This window comes from Cetorhinus maximus, chromosome 2, assembly GCF_964194155.1.
Source record: "Cetorhinus maximus chromosome 2, sCetMax3.hap1.1, whole genome shotgun sequence".
Classification (NCBI taxonomy): domain Eukaryota; kingdom Metazoa; phylum Chordata; class Chondrichthyes; order Lamniformes; family Cetorhinidae; genus Cetorhinus; species Cetorhinus maximus.
Genome location: NC_135880.1, coordinates 19066670 through 19086429, shown reverse-complemented (window position 1 = coordinate 19086429; position 19760 = coordinate 19066670). Strand labels below are relative to the sequence as shown.

The 19760-nt window shown below is 43.7% G+C and overlaps 1 protein-coding gene across 1 annotated transcript in view; it reads left to right on the top strand.

The window, feature by feature from the left end:
- hpgd (15-hydroxyprostaglandin dehydrogenase) overlaps nt 1–19040 on the top strand; it is a 90721-nt gene extending 71681 nt beyond the window's left edge. Inside the window, exons 6-7 of the mRNA XM_078561559.1 lie at nt 319–482; nt 15003–19040. Coding sequence (XP_078417685.1) covers nt 319–482; nt 15003–15141 — 303 coding nt within the window. The 3' untranslated portion in view covers nt 15142–19040. The remainder of the gene's footprint in view (nt 1–318; nt 483–15002) is intronic.
- Nucleotides 19041–19760: the final 720 nt, after the last annotated feature.

The following is a 19760-nucleotide window of genomic DNA, read 5'->3' as shown; positions in this document are numbered from 1 at the left end:
TTCCTGGACATCACTGCCTCAAACAGGTTCCTCTTAACACCAGCTTTCTCGAGCACCCACTCGTCTGTCTGCTTGGCCATCCATGACACCCCATAATATCCATCTGGGTCCTTTTGGAACGAAAGGACTCCAACATCCTGTTGGAGTCGAAACGTTCCGAAAGAATGTTCGTGTCCTGTCTTCACCTTCCCCCCTAGACTCCCAGTGAAGACACTAGGCGCTTGGCCACCATTTGCTCTTGCTCCCAGATGCACAAGATGCGCTCAGCGGGACTACAGTGTCTGGTGAATGGTAACTCTCCAGCGGCTTTCTTTTCAGGCAACATCAAAGCTTTTGGGCTATGGAGTTCGGATCAACACAATTTGTCCAGCCTTTGTGAACACTCCACTTCTGACCTCTGTGAATTATGAGGAAAAGATGGGAAAGTATTACGTATTCAAGGACAGTGTCAAAGAGCTGGTTCACCACTATGGAATGCTAGAGTAAGTACATTTTGAGAGTTGAGAAAGTAATGTAAGACAACTTTTTTTTAAAACATGTCCAATATGGACATTTCCCCAACCTTGTTGAGGTAGAACATGGTTATCTCCGTGATGATGCTCTTCACCAAGCAGCCAAGGAGCACTTTTGCACCCAAAGTGTAATGGAAATCTGGAACGTTCTCTTCCCCGGGAAAGCTGTGGATATTTGGACAACCGAAATTTTCAAGAGTAGAATGATTGATTTTTTTTTTTTGTTGGGTCAGGATACCGAGAGGTGGGGGAGATAAAGCCGCGTAAAGGAGATTGAAATGCAGATCAGTCATGATCTGACTGGTCGATCAGACTCAAGGGACTGAATGGCCCACTTCTGCCCCTATGTGGATCATTCTAATTCAACTCTTCAGACGGGAAGCCTGAGATCTGGTGGAACTTCAGTACATAGTAAAACTGGGGGCAGTATAAAGCCAATCCTGCTCCCACTCCCATCAGTTTCCCAACAGGTAGGTTGGGGTAAAATTGCCCTCATTGTTTCTAATTCCCAAGCAGAGGCAATAAGGGTATAAATTTGATTTAGGCAGAAGTGCACAACAGATGTCAGTGACTCAGCTACCATTTTAAATTCTGCCCTATTTTGTTTATCATTGAGGTCAAACAGACGGGAACCATCTCCAACACTGTTCTTCACCAGGCTCCACAGCATTCCCAAGGGCTCCTTTTTAACATATCCTTGAACTGTCCCCTGTTGTTCTTTGAGTTTGATCAATGAGTCTTTGCTGCTGATACTGGTTGGGGGAAAAGATGGGTAAAGGTGCATACAGCAACAATAACTTGCATTTATATAGCACCTCTCATGTAAGAAAGTGTTCTATGGTGGTTCACAAGAGCATAGTCAGACAAAATTTGACACCAAACCATATATTAAGACAAATGACCAGAAGAGATGGTCAAAAAGGTGCGTTATAAGGAGCCTCTTAAATGATGAAAGAGAGGGGGAGTGGTTTAACAAAGGCATACATAGCTGAAGGCAAGGCTGCCAATGGCGGGGCGAAGGGAATTGGTGAGGCACAAAAGGCCAGAACTGGAGGAACACAGTTATTAGATGGTTAGGGGGCCTGCATGAGGAGGTATTTGAACACACGAATGAGAAATTAACATTGAGGCATTGCTGGACTGGGAGCCAATCTCAGTCAGCAAACGTTGGGCTGATGGGTGAACGGGGTTGACCGAGTGCGGGCGGCAGAGTCCTAGATGAGCTGAGGCTGGAAAATGGGAGGCTGGCCAAGAGAGCATTGGCACAGCCTGTGCCTGTAACAAAATTCCCCACCTTGATGAGCATAAAATTAGCCGGTGATCACATCCCAGCATGAAGTCACGTCGTTAAGCTTTAACACTACGCTGCTGTGTTCTGTGGTATTGACTTTGGCTTGGTTCTGTGATGATTCCATTTGACAAAATAGGTTCAAATTAGGTTCATGTTGTGGAACAACCACAGCTAGAGTTGGAGGCAACCGTAATGAGTTACTCAACTCAGCAAATTGATCTTGTGGTCAATGAGGATTAAAGCAAAATGCATAGAGGATTTGTATTGAATTAACAATGTGCAAGCCCTGTCTAATGTGGCTTGACATAGATTCCAATAATTGTACCTTAGGTACATCTTAACTAGTTTACTCAAGGAATACAAGCCTAGTCCAATGCAACATGTCGTTATAATTTAACCCTTTTAGCCCTAGTTTCATTCTAGTGAAGCTGCACTGCACATCCTTCAAAGTCAGTATATCTGTCCTGAGGCGCAGACTGAACACAGAGGGGACATTGTGTTACTGTAATTTAACCTTTGTATTCCAACCACTTACAATAAGCACCGACATTCCATCTAGCCTTTTAGCTTTAAAAAGCAGTTTTCCCCCCCCCCCCAAGTAACCTCTTGTAAATTTTACTAATTATCCAAATTCTTGTCCCACTTTTGAGATGCATTTTTGAAGTAATAATCTATCTACACTGCTTTTCATATATAAAGACAAACAGAATCTAGAAATCTGCAACAAGCCCTTTAGCACCTGAAGAATAATGATACATTCATGGTTTATAGACCCCCTCTGATAATGGGTCTCTAAGGGTTTCTCCCCTAGAACATTAAAATGTCCTTTTCAGATGCTAGCTAAGCAGCTTGATTTAAAAATCAGTAGAAAAGGAAATTAAGCCAGGTTTGAACCTGATTCCCCAGCATCCGTTTTACACTTAGCACAAATTTCACTGCCCCCCCATCCCCCCCAACCATCCATAGAACCATAGAAAAGTTACAGTGCAGAGAGAGGCCATTCAGCTCATCTTGTCTGCACCAGTCAAAAAGAGAAAAAAGAAACTAGTCGTTCACGTTAATCCACTTTCCAGCACCTGGTCTATAGTCTTGCAGGTTACACCCGCCTCCAGGATGCAGATCCAGGTACCGTTTAAATGAATTGAGCATTTCAGCCTCAACCACCAACTTATGCAATGAATTCCAGACGCCCACCACCCTCTGGGTGAAAAAATTGTTCCCCATGTCCTCGCTAATATTTCTACCAATCACCTTAAATCCATGCCCTCAGTAATTGACCCCTCACCTAAGGGAAACAAATCTTTCCTGTATACAGTATCTAGCCCCCCCCCCCATCGTTTTGTACACCTCAATTAGGTCACCCCTTAGCCTCCTCTGTTCTAAGGAAAACAACCCCAGCCTATCCAACCTCTCCTCATCGCTGCAATTTTGAAACCCTGGCAACATTCTTGTAAATCTCCTCTACACTCTCTCCAGAGCAATTATGTCCTTCCTGTAATGTGGTGACCAGAACTGTACACAAAATTCCAGCTGTGGCCTAACCAGTGTTTTATACAGTTCCATCATTACATCCCCGCTTTTGTATTCAATACCTCACCCAATAAAGGAAAGCATTCCATATGCTTTCTTGACCACCTTGTCCACCTGTCCTGCCACCTTCAAGGACCTGTGGACATGCACTCCAAGGTCTCTCAGTTCCTTAACCCTTCTCAGTAACTTCCTATTTATTGAGTATTCCGTTACTTTGTTTGCGCTCCCCAAATGCATTACTTCACACTTTTACAGATTGAATTCCTTTCAGTACTTCTCCACCCACTCAACTAAACCATTGATATCATTCTGGAGTCGACAGTTACCCTCTTCACTATCAACTCATGGCCAATTTTTGTGTCATCTGTAAATTTCCCAACCATGCCTCCCAACATTGAGCCCCGTGGAACGCCACTGGAAACTGTTTTCCATTTTCAAGAACATCCATTGACCATTACCCTTTGTTTCCTGTCACTGAGCCAATTTTGCGTCTAACCTGCCACCTTCCTCTGTCTCCCATGAGATCTCACTTTCCTGACCAGTCTGCCATGCGGGACCTTGTCAGATGCCTTATTGAAATCCATATGGATCACATCCACTGCACTACCCTCATCAATCCTCCTTGTTACTTCCTCAAAAAATTCTATTAAGTTAGTAAGACGCGATCTTCCCCTAACAAAACCATGCTGACTATCCCTGATCAACCCGTGCCCTTCTAAGCGATAGTTTATCCTGTCTCTCAGAATTGTTTCCAATAATTTTCCCACCACGGAAGCCAGACTAACCGGCCTATAATTTTCTGGCCTACCCCTCGCACCCTTTTTTAACAATGGTACGACGTTCGCAGACCTCTAATCCTCTGGGACCTCGCTTGTGTCTAGTGAGTATTGGAAAATGACTGTCAGAGTTTCTGTTCTCTCCTCCCTGGCTTCATTCAACAGCCTGGATGCAATCCCTCTGGCCCTGGTAATTTACCCACCTTTAAAGATGCCAGTATTTCCCGCCAGTACTTCCTCTCTCACTGTGCTTATTGTATCTAATATTTCACACTGCTCTTTAATTAGAATGTCTGCATCATCCTTCTGCTTAGTGAAGACAGAGACAAAGTACTCATTGAGAACACTGCCCACATCTTCTGCATCAGCCCACAAGTTACCATGTACATCTCTGATAGGCCCTACCTTTTCCTTAGTTATTCTCTTATTTCTAATGTACTGGTAAAACACCTTAGGATTTTCTTTGATTTTACCTGCCAATATTTTTTCGTATCCTCTCTTTGCTTTCCTAATTTCCATTTTTACTTCCCCCCCTGTACCTTCTATGCTCCTCTAGGCTTTCTACAGTATTAAGTCTTTTGTGGCTGCATTATGACACAGGCAATGGTAAAGGCTGAGTTGTTCAAATCTCAGAGGGAAACTTGAAACAACTGTCATTATCCATTTTTGCAATTTGTCTGTTTTGAGATGCAGGCTTTGAATTCAGTAGTAAAAAAGACCACCGAATCTTATAAAACTAAATTAAACATTTATTAATACAAGAAAGATTGTAAGCACATACATACATCTGCAAAATTACTACTATAGTAACTACAAAAATCCTCTAATTATTCTGACTCTGAGTTATACCCCCATTAAGGCAACAGTAAGACTCATAGATTTAACAGACCTCTGGTAAAGCACACCCTGGACAGTCACATTCAAAATGAATTTCTTTCAGCTCTGGGTCCTTGCAGACAGACTTGAGGCTTACAGACTGGAGGCTTCTCACACTTATTGGATCTTAAAATGCCCCTACCTTACACACAATCTCTTTTCTTCTTATACATATCTTTCTCTTTGAATGTAAATTTTCCATTATATCACTAGGCTTTTAATTTTAACTCTTCTAACAATAATATCCTTTCATCCACCAATTTTATTAGTAAACTGAAAATATAACCCATTGCTTGGCATCTTCTAGCTAGGATAAGATTTCACCCATTGTCTTGAATGGTTTCTTGTAACAAATGCAAATTTACACTTTACCTTCTACTCTCCTTACGTTGACCTAATTAACACCTCAAAACTACTGTACATCAAAGCACCCAGACTAGCTGGCTTTAATCCAATTAAAATACACACAGACACACACATGGACACAGACCCCACTAAAACTCTGTAATAAAATAATTTCCAATAACGTCCCCCTCCTTATTGAAAAATGAACCATCATATTTCTAATAGACGGCTTCATTTTTTATTAACCCATGTTACACTAATTCCTACACTTATCTATATACTTGCACTATTACATTACCAGATGCATGCATTGAACATAATATATATACAAACCTTGGTATCAGCAGAAATCATTCCAGTTCAATGTCCAGGTTTTAAAATGTCTAATTTTCCCTTTGAGCTTCAAACTATGCATTTGCAAACAGATTTTCTCTGCCAGCAACATGGGACTGCATCTTCCGGTCGTTGAGCGGGGGGGTGGGGCCCGCTCACCGATGCGTAAAATGATGCGGGGTGACGTCAGGCATGCATCCCAATGTCACCCCACGTCATTTAGATATTCAGTTCAGCAGGCGAGCTGTCAAAGACCTATTAAGGCCATTAAAAAAGTAATTAAAATGATTAATGGTTGGCGGGTAGGCCGGGAGCCCTGGCGGCCTTCAGAAGAAACATGAAACCTCATCCACGGGTGGGATGAGGTTTCATGAGGGTATTAAAGTTTTTATAAAATGTTTAAATAAAAGAAATTGACATGTCCCAGCTCATGTGACAGTGTCACATGAGGGGACATGTCAGGAAAATTTTTTCTACCCTTCAAAAAATTTTCATAACTCCGACCGGTCTCCCTGAGGCAGCACTTAGCCTCAGAGACATCCGTGCGCTCTATCACCCGCATGCGCGAAAGAGCACACCCCCGGTTCAGGGAAACCCCCCCATTCCCCCCCCCCCCCGCCCACACAAGGGGCGCACAGCGCTTCCGAGTGGACGTCATGCTGGGCAGGCCTTAACTGGCCCACCCACATAAAATGGCGGCGCGCCCCCGACCGTAGGCGCCGATCAGGAACCCGCCCGCCTGCGCCCACCCCCGCACATCCTTCCCCGACGGGGGGGGAAAATGCTGCCCATGTATAATCTGTTGATTAAAGGGTTAATAAACTCCATCTGAATATCCTTGTACTTCTGTCTTGAAATTTGACTAGAAACTTTAAGGGATTGTGGTCTCTATAAACAATTGTTTCTGACAAATTTTTTGCCGCATAGTTTTCAAAATGCTGCAATGCTATCACCAAACCTAATGTCTCCTTTTCAACCGTTAAATATTTTCTCTGCTGTGCATTCAACTTCAGTGAAAAATACGCTATCAGTTTTTCAATTCCAGTGTCATATTCTTGGAATAGTACGGCTCCAATGACTATATCGCCTGTGTCAACGGCCAACTTAAATTGCTTGGCGCAATTGGATAATGCAAAATCTAGTGTTGTAGTTAACACAGCTTTCAAACTATCAAATGCCTTATGACACCCCAGTGCCCATTGAAGCTTCTTGTTCTTTTTTAATAGCTCAGCCAGTAGAGCCACCACACTGCCAAAATTTGGTACAAATTTCTGGTAAAACCTACTCATGCCCAGAAAGCTCAAAACTTCTCATTTTCTTGTTGGCACTGGGAAATCCACGATAGCCTTGACTTTCACATCCCTCGGAGCCACCTTACCATGTCCAATGGTATGGCCTAGATACGTAACTTGCTTCACAAATTCGCTTTTAGTCAAGTTCATCACCAAATTAGCTTCTTGCAATCAAGTAAATAATTCTTCCAGATGCTGTAAATGCTCCACCCACGTCTGACTGAAAACTATTAAGTCATCAATATAAACAGCACAATTGCTTAGACCTGCAATTACTTTGTTTGTCAGTCTTTGAATTGTCGCAGGTGCATTCTTCATACCAAATGGCACGACTTTAAACTGATATAGTCCATGTAGTGTCACAAAAGCCAATATCGCCTTTGCTCTCTCCAATAACGGTACTTGCCAATATCCTTTCAGCAAGTCAATCTTAGTGATAAATTTTGATTGCCCTGCTTTGTCAATACAATCCTCCAACCGCGGTATAGGATATGAATCCGCTTTTGTCACCGCATTCACCTTTCGATAGTCCATGCACAGTCTCTGTGTTCCATTCGGTTTCAGTACCAGTACAATAAGCGAACTCCAGTTACTGTTACCAGGCTCAGTGATATCATTTTGAAGCATGAAATCAATTTCTTTCTGTACTTGTGATAACTTTGTTGGATTTAATCTATAAGGATGTTGCCTTATCGAAGATGAAACCACTACAGAGGTATCATTTATAGCTAAATCTGTCTTCTCCAGCTTATTTCCACAAATAGCTTTGTGTGACTGCAATAGCTTTTCCAAATCACTTTGACACTTGTCTGGAAGGTTACTCAATGTTACGTTTAAGTTTTCAAGTACCGCCTCATTATCCAATTTGATTAGAGGAAAATCAATTTCAGAGTCTTGCATTACTACCTCTTTCTCATTATCCACAACCACTAATAACTCTTTTTGTTCTTCTTCCCTGTTAAAGTACTTTTTAAGCATATTCACATAACACATCCTCTACATCTTTCTTCTACCTGGAGTGCTTATTAGATAATTTACTTCACTTAATTTCTTTTCAATCCTATGAGGCCCACTAAACCTCGCCTTTAATGAGTTATTCAGTACTGGTAACAGAAGTAGCACTTCCTCTCCAGCAATAAAACTGTGAGCTTTAGCTTTCTTATCTGCCTTCACTTCCATCACTTGCTGTGACATCTTTAAGTGTTCCCTAGCCAACTCACATGCTCTGTCTAATCTCTCTCTGAAGTTTGATACATAATCCAGGAGAGTAGTTTCTGGATTTTGACCCACCAATTTCTCATAAATAAATTTCAGTGGTCCCTTTACCTCATGACCATAAACTAGTTCAAAGGGACTAAAACCAGTCGATATATTAGGAGCGTCTCTAATAGCACATAACAAGAATGGAATTCCTGTATCCCAATCCTGTGCATAATCCTGACAGTACACTCTCATCATAGTTTTTAAAGTTTGATGCCATCTTTCCAAAGCTCCTTCTAACTCCGAATGATAAGCTGTTGACTTAAACTGTTTTATCCCCAAACTGTTCATTACTTCCATAAACAGCTGTGACATAAAATTTGCCCCCTGAACTGATTGTATTTCCTTAGGTAAACTATATCTTGTAAAAAAATGTAGTTAGCTCCTCCACAATCTTCTTAGTTGTAATATTTCTTAATTGTAAGATTGCTTCATGAAACCTGGTAGACACATCTGTTATTGTCAGTAAATACTAATTTCCACTTTTAGTCTTAGGGAGGGGTCCTACACAATCAATCATGACCCTGGTAAAAGGTTTTTCAAATGCTGGTATTGGGATTAAAGATGCTGGCTTAATCATTGCTTGTGGTTTCCCTGTCGCCATGTTCTACAGAATTTGACTATATTCCTATGCAATCCTGACCAATAAAAATGTTTCTGTACTTTTTGCCTGTGTCTTTCTAATTCCTAAATGTCCCTCAATTGGAATTTCATGAGCAATCCTCGGAATCTCATTTCTATACCCTAATAGGATAACAATCTGATGTACCTCCCTCCAGCTTTCATTTGCTGAAACATGATCTGGCTTCCATTTTCTCATTAAAATATCACCCTTAAGGTAATAACATTCTGGAATACATTTTGCCTCTGTTCCTCAGTAAGCTGTCTGACATAGCTGCTTTAATTGAAAATCCTTTTGCTGCAACTCAATTAACTGCCTTGGGTTAAACGCTTCAGCTGAATGGTCCCCTCCTGTGTCTTTCTAAGCAATGTAACCTAACACAGTTCCTGCTCATTGGATTTCAAAACCTTCTTCCTGCCTTTGAACTGCCTGTCCTTCTTGTTTTTCTTGTTTCAATCTGTGTGCCTGTGATCTCATCGCACAATCTAGAAACAATCTTGTAACACCTCTGTTGAAAACACTTCCACAGGCTGCTCAACTACCATAAGCATCACCTACATTTGTGATCCAGCTCTATCATTACCCAGAATAAATTGAACCCCTGCAATGGGCAATTTTTTCACCACCCCAACAGTCACTTTGCCAGTTTTCCACTTACTTTTTAAATTTACCTTCCATAAGGGAATAGGTTTAGCATCTCCATGAACTCCACTTATGGTCCCCCACTGCTACTTCATCCACTTGCCCATCTTCATTTCCTAAGACTAAATCTAGAAGTGCACTCCCTCTTGTTGGGCATGTTACATGCTGGCTAAAAAGGTTCTCTTGAATGCAACTCAAGAATTTTTCACCCTCTGTGTCCTTCACACTGTTCGTATCCCAGTTGATATTAGGGTAATTGAAGTCCCCAATGATTCCTGCCCTATTGTTTTTGCACTCAGAAATCTGTCTGCATATTATATTTCTAACTCCCTTCCACTACTTGGGGGCCTATAGTACACTCCTAACAGTGTGACTGCCCCTTTTCTATTTCTGAGCTCAACCCATATGGTCTTCTTGGGTGCTCCATTTAGTACATCGTCCCTCGTCACAGCTGTAATTGATTCTTTAGCCAATAATGCTACAACCTCACCTTTTTTATACCCCTCCCTATCCTGCCTAAACACTCTATACCCAGGGATGTTGAGCTGCCATTTTTTCCCCTCCTTAAGCCAAGTTTCCGTTGTGGCGATGATATGCTGCCATGTGTCTATCTGTGCCCTCGGCTCATTGCCTTTATTTGCTATGCTCCTTGCACTGACCTTTTAAAATACCTTCTAACACTGCCAAATTCCTGTGCTGTACACTTTTTAAACCTGTGCTTCTTCTGCCTTTCAGAGTCACTCACTAATTCTCCATCTCCCCTTCCCTGTTCTGAATTTGTCCTCAGGCTCCCATCCCCCAGCCAATCTATTTAACTCCACCCCCCCCTCCCTCCTCCACAACATCACTAGCAAATCTCCATATGAGGATATTCACCCCAGTCCTGTTTCCTGTTCACTTGTAGACCGTCTGGCTTGTAAAGGTCCACCTTCCCCGGAACCAATCCCCATGCCTCAGAAATCTGATGCCCTCCCTCCTACACCAGCTTTCCAGCCACATGTTTATTCACCCAATTCTCCTATACTCGCTTGCACGTGGGACAGGGAGTAATCCTGAGATTACTGTTTAAGAGGTCCTGCTTTTCAATCTCCTTCCTGGCTCCCTAACGTCTGCTTTCAGGACCTCATCCTCTTTCTTACCTCAGCCATTGGTACCAACTTGGACCACAACCTCTGGCTGATCACCCTCCATCAAAAAAAAATATCCTGCAGCCACTCCGAGACATCCTTGGCTCTGGCACAGGGAGACAACATACCATCCTAGAGTCACGTCTACGGCCGCAGAAACGCCTGTCTATTCCCCTAACTAACCTATCCCTTTTAACTACTGGTCTTCCGCTCTCCTTTTTTCCCTCCAGTGCAGCAGAGCCGCCTGTGGTGCCACAAACTTGGCTCTGACTGCACTCCTCCGAGGAACCAAAGCCCTCAGCGATATCCAAAACAGAAAACTGATTGGTGAGTGTGACCCCGGGGGTCTCCTGCACTACCTGCCTAATTTTCTTGGGCTGCCTGGCAGCCACCCATTCCTCCTCTGTCTCCAGGCTCCTAAGCTGTGATGTGACCACCTCTCTGAACGTGCTATCCACGTAGCTCTCAACCTCGGGGTTGTGCCACAGTGACTCCAGTCACCGCTCGAGCTGTGAAACCTGGAGCTGAGGGTTCTGCAGCTGGTGACACTTCCTGCACATGTGGTCGTCTAGGACACTGGTAGCATCCATTACTTCCTACGTATTACAAGATAAGCATTCCACATGACTGAGCTGTCCTGCCATGGCTTCTACTTAACTTTATTTTACTTTGATTTACTTATGCAACTTCATTTTACCTGGCCGCGACTTAACTTTATTTCCCTATTGCTTGTGTTTCTTATTTAAATGTAAGTAGCCCCTTCTTTTAAAAAGAATCTGTTTTGCTAATTCTTAGCTACTTGATGACACTCCCTAACAACAGTTTCTCACCAACCAATGAACTTATGTTTCTGCTGTGATGTTTGGTGCTAGGTGCTGTTGACCGTCTGGCTCAGGGTCCTCCTCTCGCACTCTCCTCTAGGTGCTGCTGACTGCCTGTCCAGGACCCTCCTCTTGCATTCTCCTCTAGGTGCTGCTGACTACCTGCCCAGGACCCTCCTCTTGCATTATCCTCTAGGTGCTGCTGACTGCCCGCTCAGAGTCCTCCTCTCGCACCCACCCCCACCCTATTTCAGTCTTTAGAAAATTGGTTTCCGTTGGCCAGGTTTACACAGTCACTGTCATTTTAGAAATTTCATGAATTGGTGGGGGGAGGCCATTCAGCCCATCTACTCCATGCTTCTAGGGAATCCTAAAATCCCATCACTGGGATCCAACTTTCATTGGCTCTAGTTTTCACTTGTATTAACTTACCTGAAAGAGCTTTTGGTGTGAATACATTGGGACGCTAATGATTAAGTTACAAGACGAGTAATCCAGAGACGTTGGTTAATAAACACAAGTAGCCTCATGCCAGTTTGAGGATTTGAATTGTTTCTTTAAAAGAAAACTCGGAACTAAGAAGTTGGTGTCTGTAAATCTGACCATGAAGCTGTCATAAAAATCTAAATGCCTCTCTAATTTAAGGGAATCTGCCCTCCTTAGCTTGTCTGGCCTACATGTGATTTCAGAACCCACTTAGCTACTTGCTGAAGGTGGCCTAGATACTCAGTTGCATAAAAAAAGCTACCAAGAACACAGCGGTTCCACCAACACTATTACCTTCTCAAGGTGGCAAGGAATGGGGGATAGATGCCAGCCTTGTCAGTGATGCCCATATCCTGATTTTTTTTTTATTCTGCCTAACATCAGTGTTGAACTAATCTTTACCAGTCTGTACTTACAATTTAATTTTGAGTACTAAATATGCTGTCTGTGATATTCTACAGGGATCCCCCAGCCTCTTGCCATACCAGGCCCCAGAGGAAAGGTTTTTTTTTCCCAGCTGGATTCATGCTGTTTCTCTTGGGGAATGGTTTCACCAAAGTTATGGCAATAGAGCTGCCCCTCCCCGGAATGTCATTAGTTGATAAGAGCATTAGGTGTCATTCAGCCCTTGGGTATACTGCCCCCTTTGTTTAGGTCATGACTGACCTATACTCCCACCCCATTTACCTGTCGTCATCCATGTCCCTTGATACTAGAGTTTCCATTAGTGATTAAATGTATTCCTCGAGGATTCATCACATGACTTGCCCCCATGCTTTTGCCATTAGTTGGTCAACGCATCCATCCTTGTGACGTACTGCCTTCCTATACCAACTGGAAAGCAAAAAGACTCATTAACCAATTGGATGATGATTGACTGTCAGCCAAAAAGCCATTTTAATGTTTTTACATCTGGTAAAGAGAACTGTTCAAAGAGAATGACAAAAAAAAAACAATCTTTTTTAATGTCCCAATGATTTTTCTCCAGGATTGCACACAGCAGTTTCCTTGAGATTGATCTTCAATTCCTGGAGACTTGAGGCCAATCCGGGAGCATTGGCAACTCTACTTGATGCCCTTATCTAACAAAAGTCCATCAGCTTGATACCCTCACACACACACACACACACACACACACACACACACAGCCTCATACCCTCACACACACACACCCTCATACCCTCACACATACACACACCCTCATTCCCTCACACACACACACCCTTATACCCTCACACACACACACACACACCCTCATACCCTCACACACACACACACACCCTCACACACACACCCTCATACCCTCATACACAGACACACACACCCCCATACCCTCACACACACACACACCCTCATTCCCTCACACACACACACCCTCATTCCCTCACACACACACACCCTTATACCCTCACACACACACACACCCTCATACCCTCACACACACACACACACCCTCATACCCTCATACACAGACACACACACCCTCATACCCTCACACACACACACACCCTCATTCCCTCACACACACACACCCTCATTCCCTCACACACACACACCCTTATACCCTCACACACACACACACACATACACCCTCATACCCTCACACACACACACATACACCTTCATACCCTCACACACACACACACCCTCATACCCTCATACACAGACACACACACCCTCATACCCTCACACACACACACACCCTCATTCCCTCACGCACACACACTCATACCCTCACACACACACACTCATACCCTCACACACACACATACACACACACACACACACACCCTAATAACCTCCCTGCTCTTATATTCTATACCTCAGCTAATAAAGGCAAGTATCCCATATGCCTTCTTAACCACCTTACCTATCTGTCCCACTACCTTAAGGTACCTGTGGACATACACACCAAGGTCCATTTGATCCTTGGTACTTCTCACCCACACCCACAAATGCAGTGAGACAGCCACACACACACACTTTCACACCCTCACACACACACCCTCATATCCTCACTCACTCACACACCCTCATACCCTCACACACACACACACCCTCACACACACACACACACCCTCATACCCTTACACACACACACCCACACTCATACCCTCGCACACACACACCCTCATACCCTCACACACGCACACCCTCACAAACACACACCCTCACAAACTCACACACTCACACACCCTCATACCCTCACACACACACCCTCATACCCTCACACACACACAGCAACAGTCATACCCTCACACACACACACCCTCATACCCTCACACACACACACCCTCGCAAACACACACCCTCACACACACACACACCCTCATACCCTCACACACCCTCATACCCTCACACACCCTCATACACTCACACACACACTCATACACTCACACACACACACCCTCATACCCTCACACACTCACACACACCCTCATACCCTCACACACACACACACCCTCATACCCTCACACACTCACACACCCTCACACACTCACAAAACCTCATACCCTCACACCCTCACAAAACCTCATATCCTCACACCCTCACACACTGTCATAGCCTCACACACTCACACACCCTCATACCCTCACACACTCACACACCCTCATACCTTCACACACTCACACACCCTCATACCCACATACACACACACACACCCTCATACCCACACAAACTGCCCTTATATTCTATGCCTCGGCTAATAAAGGCAAGTATCCCATATGCCTTCTTAACCACCTTATCTACTTGTGCTGCTGCCTTCAGGGACCGGTGGATCCCCAGCCTCTACAGCCTTTTGAGGAAGAGAATTCCATATTCCTACCAACCTTTGTGCAGAAAAAGTACTGCCTGAATTCCCGTGAATGGCCCAGTTGTAATTTGAGGAACATGTTCTCTTGTGCCCTATTTCCCCACGAGAAGCAATAGTTTCTCTGTGCCTACCCTGTCAAATCCTTTTAGCATTGCAAATACTACAATCATCCCTCATTCCCTTGCGTTTAATGTGATGCTACTGGAGGTGCGTGCAGAAATATTTACATTGAAAATGAGTTTTAAAAATAAAATGGAAATGTTGCGATTTGCAGACCATCGCTAATTGTCCAGGGATTAATGAAAATACTTCAAGAGGAAGAGTTGAACGGAGCAGTAATGAAGATAACCAAGTCAAAGGGAATCCACTTTGAGATCTACGAGACGACGTTGATGCAGCCGCAAGTGAAATAAGTCACATCCGACCAGTGTTGTAATTGCACCAGTCTCGCCAACAGTGCATTTCTCCAATTCTCCTGCCCCTGAATTCAGTGCATGAGAGCTTAGAGTGAATATAAAACAGACCCCTTGTAGCTGAAACTCTGCACAGATTCTGAATGTCCAAAGGTTACGCAGGCTCATTCCCGGACAACTTTTTTTTTGCCATGGCCTGCTTTTTAACATTTTTTCCTTTAAATTATTTAATTTAATCACATTTTTATAATCGAGTGGGACCCTGCGGTGTGAAGTAATTGTGGATTTCGTTGAACAAATTAGAGTTTAAATTAATAATAAGGAGCTTGAACTCGCAATGCTTTTGGAATTACCAATTAAGGTTTTATTTACAAAATTTATACTCGGTGAGGGGAACTCCTGAATCTTTCAATTGAATATCTCCTTAATCCACTTATCTGGAGCATGGCTCATATTTCCCAGGAATCAACTTGATGGGGATTTTTTGGTGTTTTTTTCAAAGCAGAGCATGGTGCGCCATATACATGCAGTCCACTACCCCAGGGCATACATGCAAAATGATCCCTATCATTCATAGTTTCTTTTTTTTTGCTTCTGTATTATTTTCCAATGTATTTTCCTTAGATGGATTTTTTTTTTTCTTTTGTTGCCTAATGTTTTCAGCTCTGTGGGCTGATTCGTAGCCCCTAAAAAATGGTGGGTTGGGGTCAGGATGGATGCTAAAATTCTAAAGACCTGGACACCAGCCCCACACCCCCGCCTCCGGGTTACACTGAGGCGGGACAGGCGGCCAATCCACTCCCAAGAGGCGGGCTGGCCATTTGTATATTTTAATGAGGCTGGCAGGGCTGACAAGTCCAGGCTTGGTTGGCTGAGTTTCCCAGTCCTTGGGCATTATTGATAGCATCAAGACTCAGCATAAGAGTAGGACTGGAGTCACACATAGGCCAGGCAATCCCTGAAAGAAGATAGTGAGCCAATTGGGTTTTTACAACAAACTATCCGCTTCATGATAATTTTAACCCGACTCAAAACTAGAAATTATTGAACTCAAATTTCACGGCATCACCATGAGTGTGCCTGTCCACTGACCCAATCTGCCTTATCACTGTCTCCCTGAGCAGCCTGTTCTGTATATTCACCACCCTATGTACTTCCATGTAATTCCGGAGGCCATCAATGACTCACCTAACTGAGCTTAAATAGTGAGTGTCAGGACATCATAAACAAGTGCGCCTGGCCCAATGCATGCTTTCCAGCGGGGATTATTGGAGATTGATCAAGAGCTGGGATCTTTTGGAAATGCTTCCCTCTTCCTAGCCTGACATGCTGAAGTTTCCCACTGCCATCCCAGCTGATCACATTATAATGGGATAGATTTGGATGGAGAAATTTCTTCAACGCATTTGGCCATATTATCCTGGAATATCAACTCTACTATTTTCCCATTAGAGCCCCTAGTGTCCTGCATCAGCCACTATCCCTAGAAATCCTTAGAAGCTCAATGTAAAGTATTAAACCTACATCCTTATAATGTCTGACTTATCTGTATTAGTCCGGTTTTGTATTGAATAAAAATAATTTGCATTTTTGAAGCACCTTTAATGTTGTAAAACATCTCAAGAGGCTTCATAGAAGCATTACCAAACAAAGTTTGACACCAGACTGATATTGGGACAGGTGACCAAAGCCTTAGTCTTAAGGAGCATCTTAAAGGAGAGAGAGACAGAAAAGTTTCAATAAGGACAAAACCTCCTTTCTGAGACTGAATCTCTTCACTACACCACCGAGGATCAGCTTCATCATTCTCTGCTCCGTTAAAATTCAAATACTGGGAATTGAAGCTGAGATCTCCTTGGCCTGTATGCCTCAGTGTTGTACCGCCAGTGTATCAGAGACGACAGTAGCCTAGTGGTAATGTTACTGAACTAGTAATCCATAATGCCAGATTAATGCTCTGGAGATATGAGTTTAAGCCCTACAGGACAAATGGGGGATTTTAAATTCAACTAATTAATAAATCTGACTAAAGTACTAGACTCATTAATAATGATCATGAAACTATTGGATTGTCACAAAAACCCATATCGTTCACTAATGCCCTTTAGGGAAGGTAATCTGCCACCCTTATCTGGTCCGGCCTACATGTGACTCCAGACCCACGCCAAAGTGATTGACTCTTAACTGCTGTCTGAAATAGCCTAGCAAGCCACTCAATTATATCAAACCACTCCAGAAACGAAGCACTGTGCGTGTACCTGCACTAGGTGGACTGCAGCGGTTCAAGAAGCTTGCCACCTACTCAGCGCAAATTAGGGTGCTCACATCCCATGAACAAATGATGAAGAATTACCAACTAAACCACTGGAATAGTTAAAGCAAGTACTTGCTGTCTGAAATTAAAATTCTTTTTGGTCTGATAGGCAAAGGGATAGAATGGGAAATTAACCCACTTTCCACTCCATTCCAAATGTTACCCCCCCCTCCCTCCCTCTTCCTGTTTTATGCTGGGCAAGCAAACTTAAAATCGAGGCTTGGGGTTTTCATGTCATTCTGCGTCAAGGGTGGTGTAACCAATTCTCACAAAGTGTATTATTTTTACACATTTAAAAGTGCAATATCTTTTTGTTACTCAGTTTAAAAGCCATTATCACTTTTGGGCCAAAGATTATTGAGGCTAGCCTGTTATCAAAAGCTACTGAAAGTAATTTGAAGTAATAAGCAATGTGTTTTTATTAAAGGAGAATGGAAGTGAGCTTGCCACATTATAAGATGGGAACAAGATGGTGTCACCTACTGAAATTACTCCTGCTCCCAGCTCCTAGGTTCCCCCATGCATCATATATGAGCGAGATGCTGGTGTATGGTATATTGGAGCTCAATGAGTCAGAACCGGGCCCCATGAATGGTCTGGAATACGCTCAATATTCAAGCTGTGGACCTAGTGAAATCTTATGTAGGGTCATAGGCCCTCCATTTCCCAGGCAACTTTCAGCTGCCCAGCAGTTTGGTTCCCTCCCCCTCCCCCTTTCTTCATCATACACCCTTGACACACTCAAACTGTGTTGGTGCCAGCCAGCATTTTGTGATTCCTGCCCCATCAGAGCAACGGAGATGGGACAGGATGGTAGGTTTCCACTTGCTATAGATTCAATATATTTTTTTAACATTGCTGTGAAGTGACGTTGCCCTCAATTTTGAGTAGGACATGAGATATTTTACTCCCTCAGTGACTTCAGAGTGAACCTGAGGGGGCTTGACAGGGTATATGCTGCATCCCTGGTTGGAGAGTTTAGACCATGGGGATGTAGTCTCAGGATAAGAAGTTAGTCATTTAGAGCTGAGATAAGGAGAAATTTCTTCACTCAGGGGCTTGTGAATCTTTGGAATTCCGTATGCTAGAGGCCTGGAGATGCTTAGTCATTGAGCATATTCAAGGCTGAGATAGACAGATATTTGGATTCTAGGGGGATTTAGGAATATGGGAGTGGGTGGGAAATTAAGGTTGAAGGTCATCCATGAACTTACCGAATGGTGGCGCAGTCTCAAGGGGCCACATGGCCTACTCCTGCTCCTAGGTCTTATGTTCAGTGTCACATCCGATCCCTAAAGTTTCCCAGTGGGAAGTTTAGGTTAAAATTCCCCCTTGATCTGTACTCAAGCTGTAAGATGCATTAAAATTTTATCTGCACTGTTCAGGGAATGATGAGGGGCTGCAAATGTTAACAACCTGACAACTTTGAGGTGCCAAGACTCAGCTCCGGAATACCATAACTCTACCTATGTTTAAAAAAATTAAAGTCGAAACTGTTTTCTTTGCAATAAGATTGTACGATCTCAAATGCTGTAAATTTGTATTGATCATTGAGCATTATTAAAACAACTTGTCATGCCTACAATGCTGTCTAAGGTCCAAATTTCAGAATACCAATGCCCCTGGAGGGAGCAGAACAGACTTAAAACAGAGAGGAGGGGCGAGACTTTGTGTAGAGCACAGCTATAAAGAGGGAGAGAGGGGCAGGGCTCAGGAGAGGGGTGTGCAGATGATGCCAATCACTGGGGCCCAGGCTCATTGGCTCAGTAGCCTGTCATTCTAGATGGTCAATGTCCAAAGCAGTCAATCTGGCGTGTAGACCTTCCCGATCGACAGACTGCTCAGCCAATGATTGCTGGTGTTCTGAACAGCAAGCAATCATTGGCCCAATAGGATGCGCCAGATTCCCCAGTCCCTCCTTTTCTTGCCTGCCTTCCCATGGTGCCTCTGGGTGTTGTCAGACTCATGTACTGCTTTCTTCCCTGGTTGGGACCTTGATGCTGCTCGATTGGAAGGCAAGTGCCTCAACATTTACTTTTCCTCCCCCCAACTCCCCGAAGGCCCATCCCCTCCTGACCTCTTCTCTGAGTCTTGAAGTCACCCCCCACCCCCACCCAGTCAAGTCCCTCGATGACAGTGTCTTGTGTCTGTGGCCCAGGGTCCTTTCCCTCCCAACCTCTCCTGAGTCTTGAAGTCCCTCAATGATGGCGTATGTGGCGCAGTGCCCTTCTCCTTCCGATCTCTTCTGTGTCCTCCCCCAGTCCCTTGATGGGGGGGGGGTTGTCAAGTGAGAAAGGGGCACAGA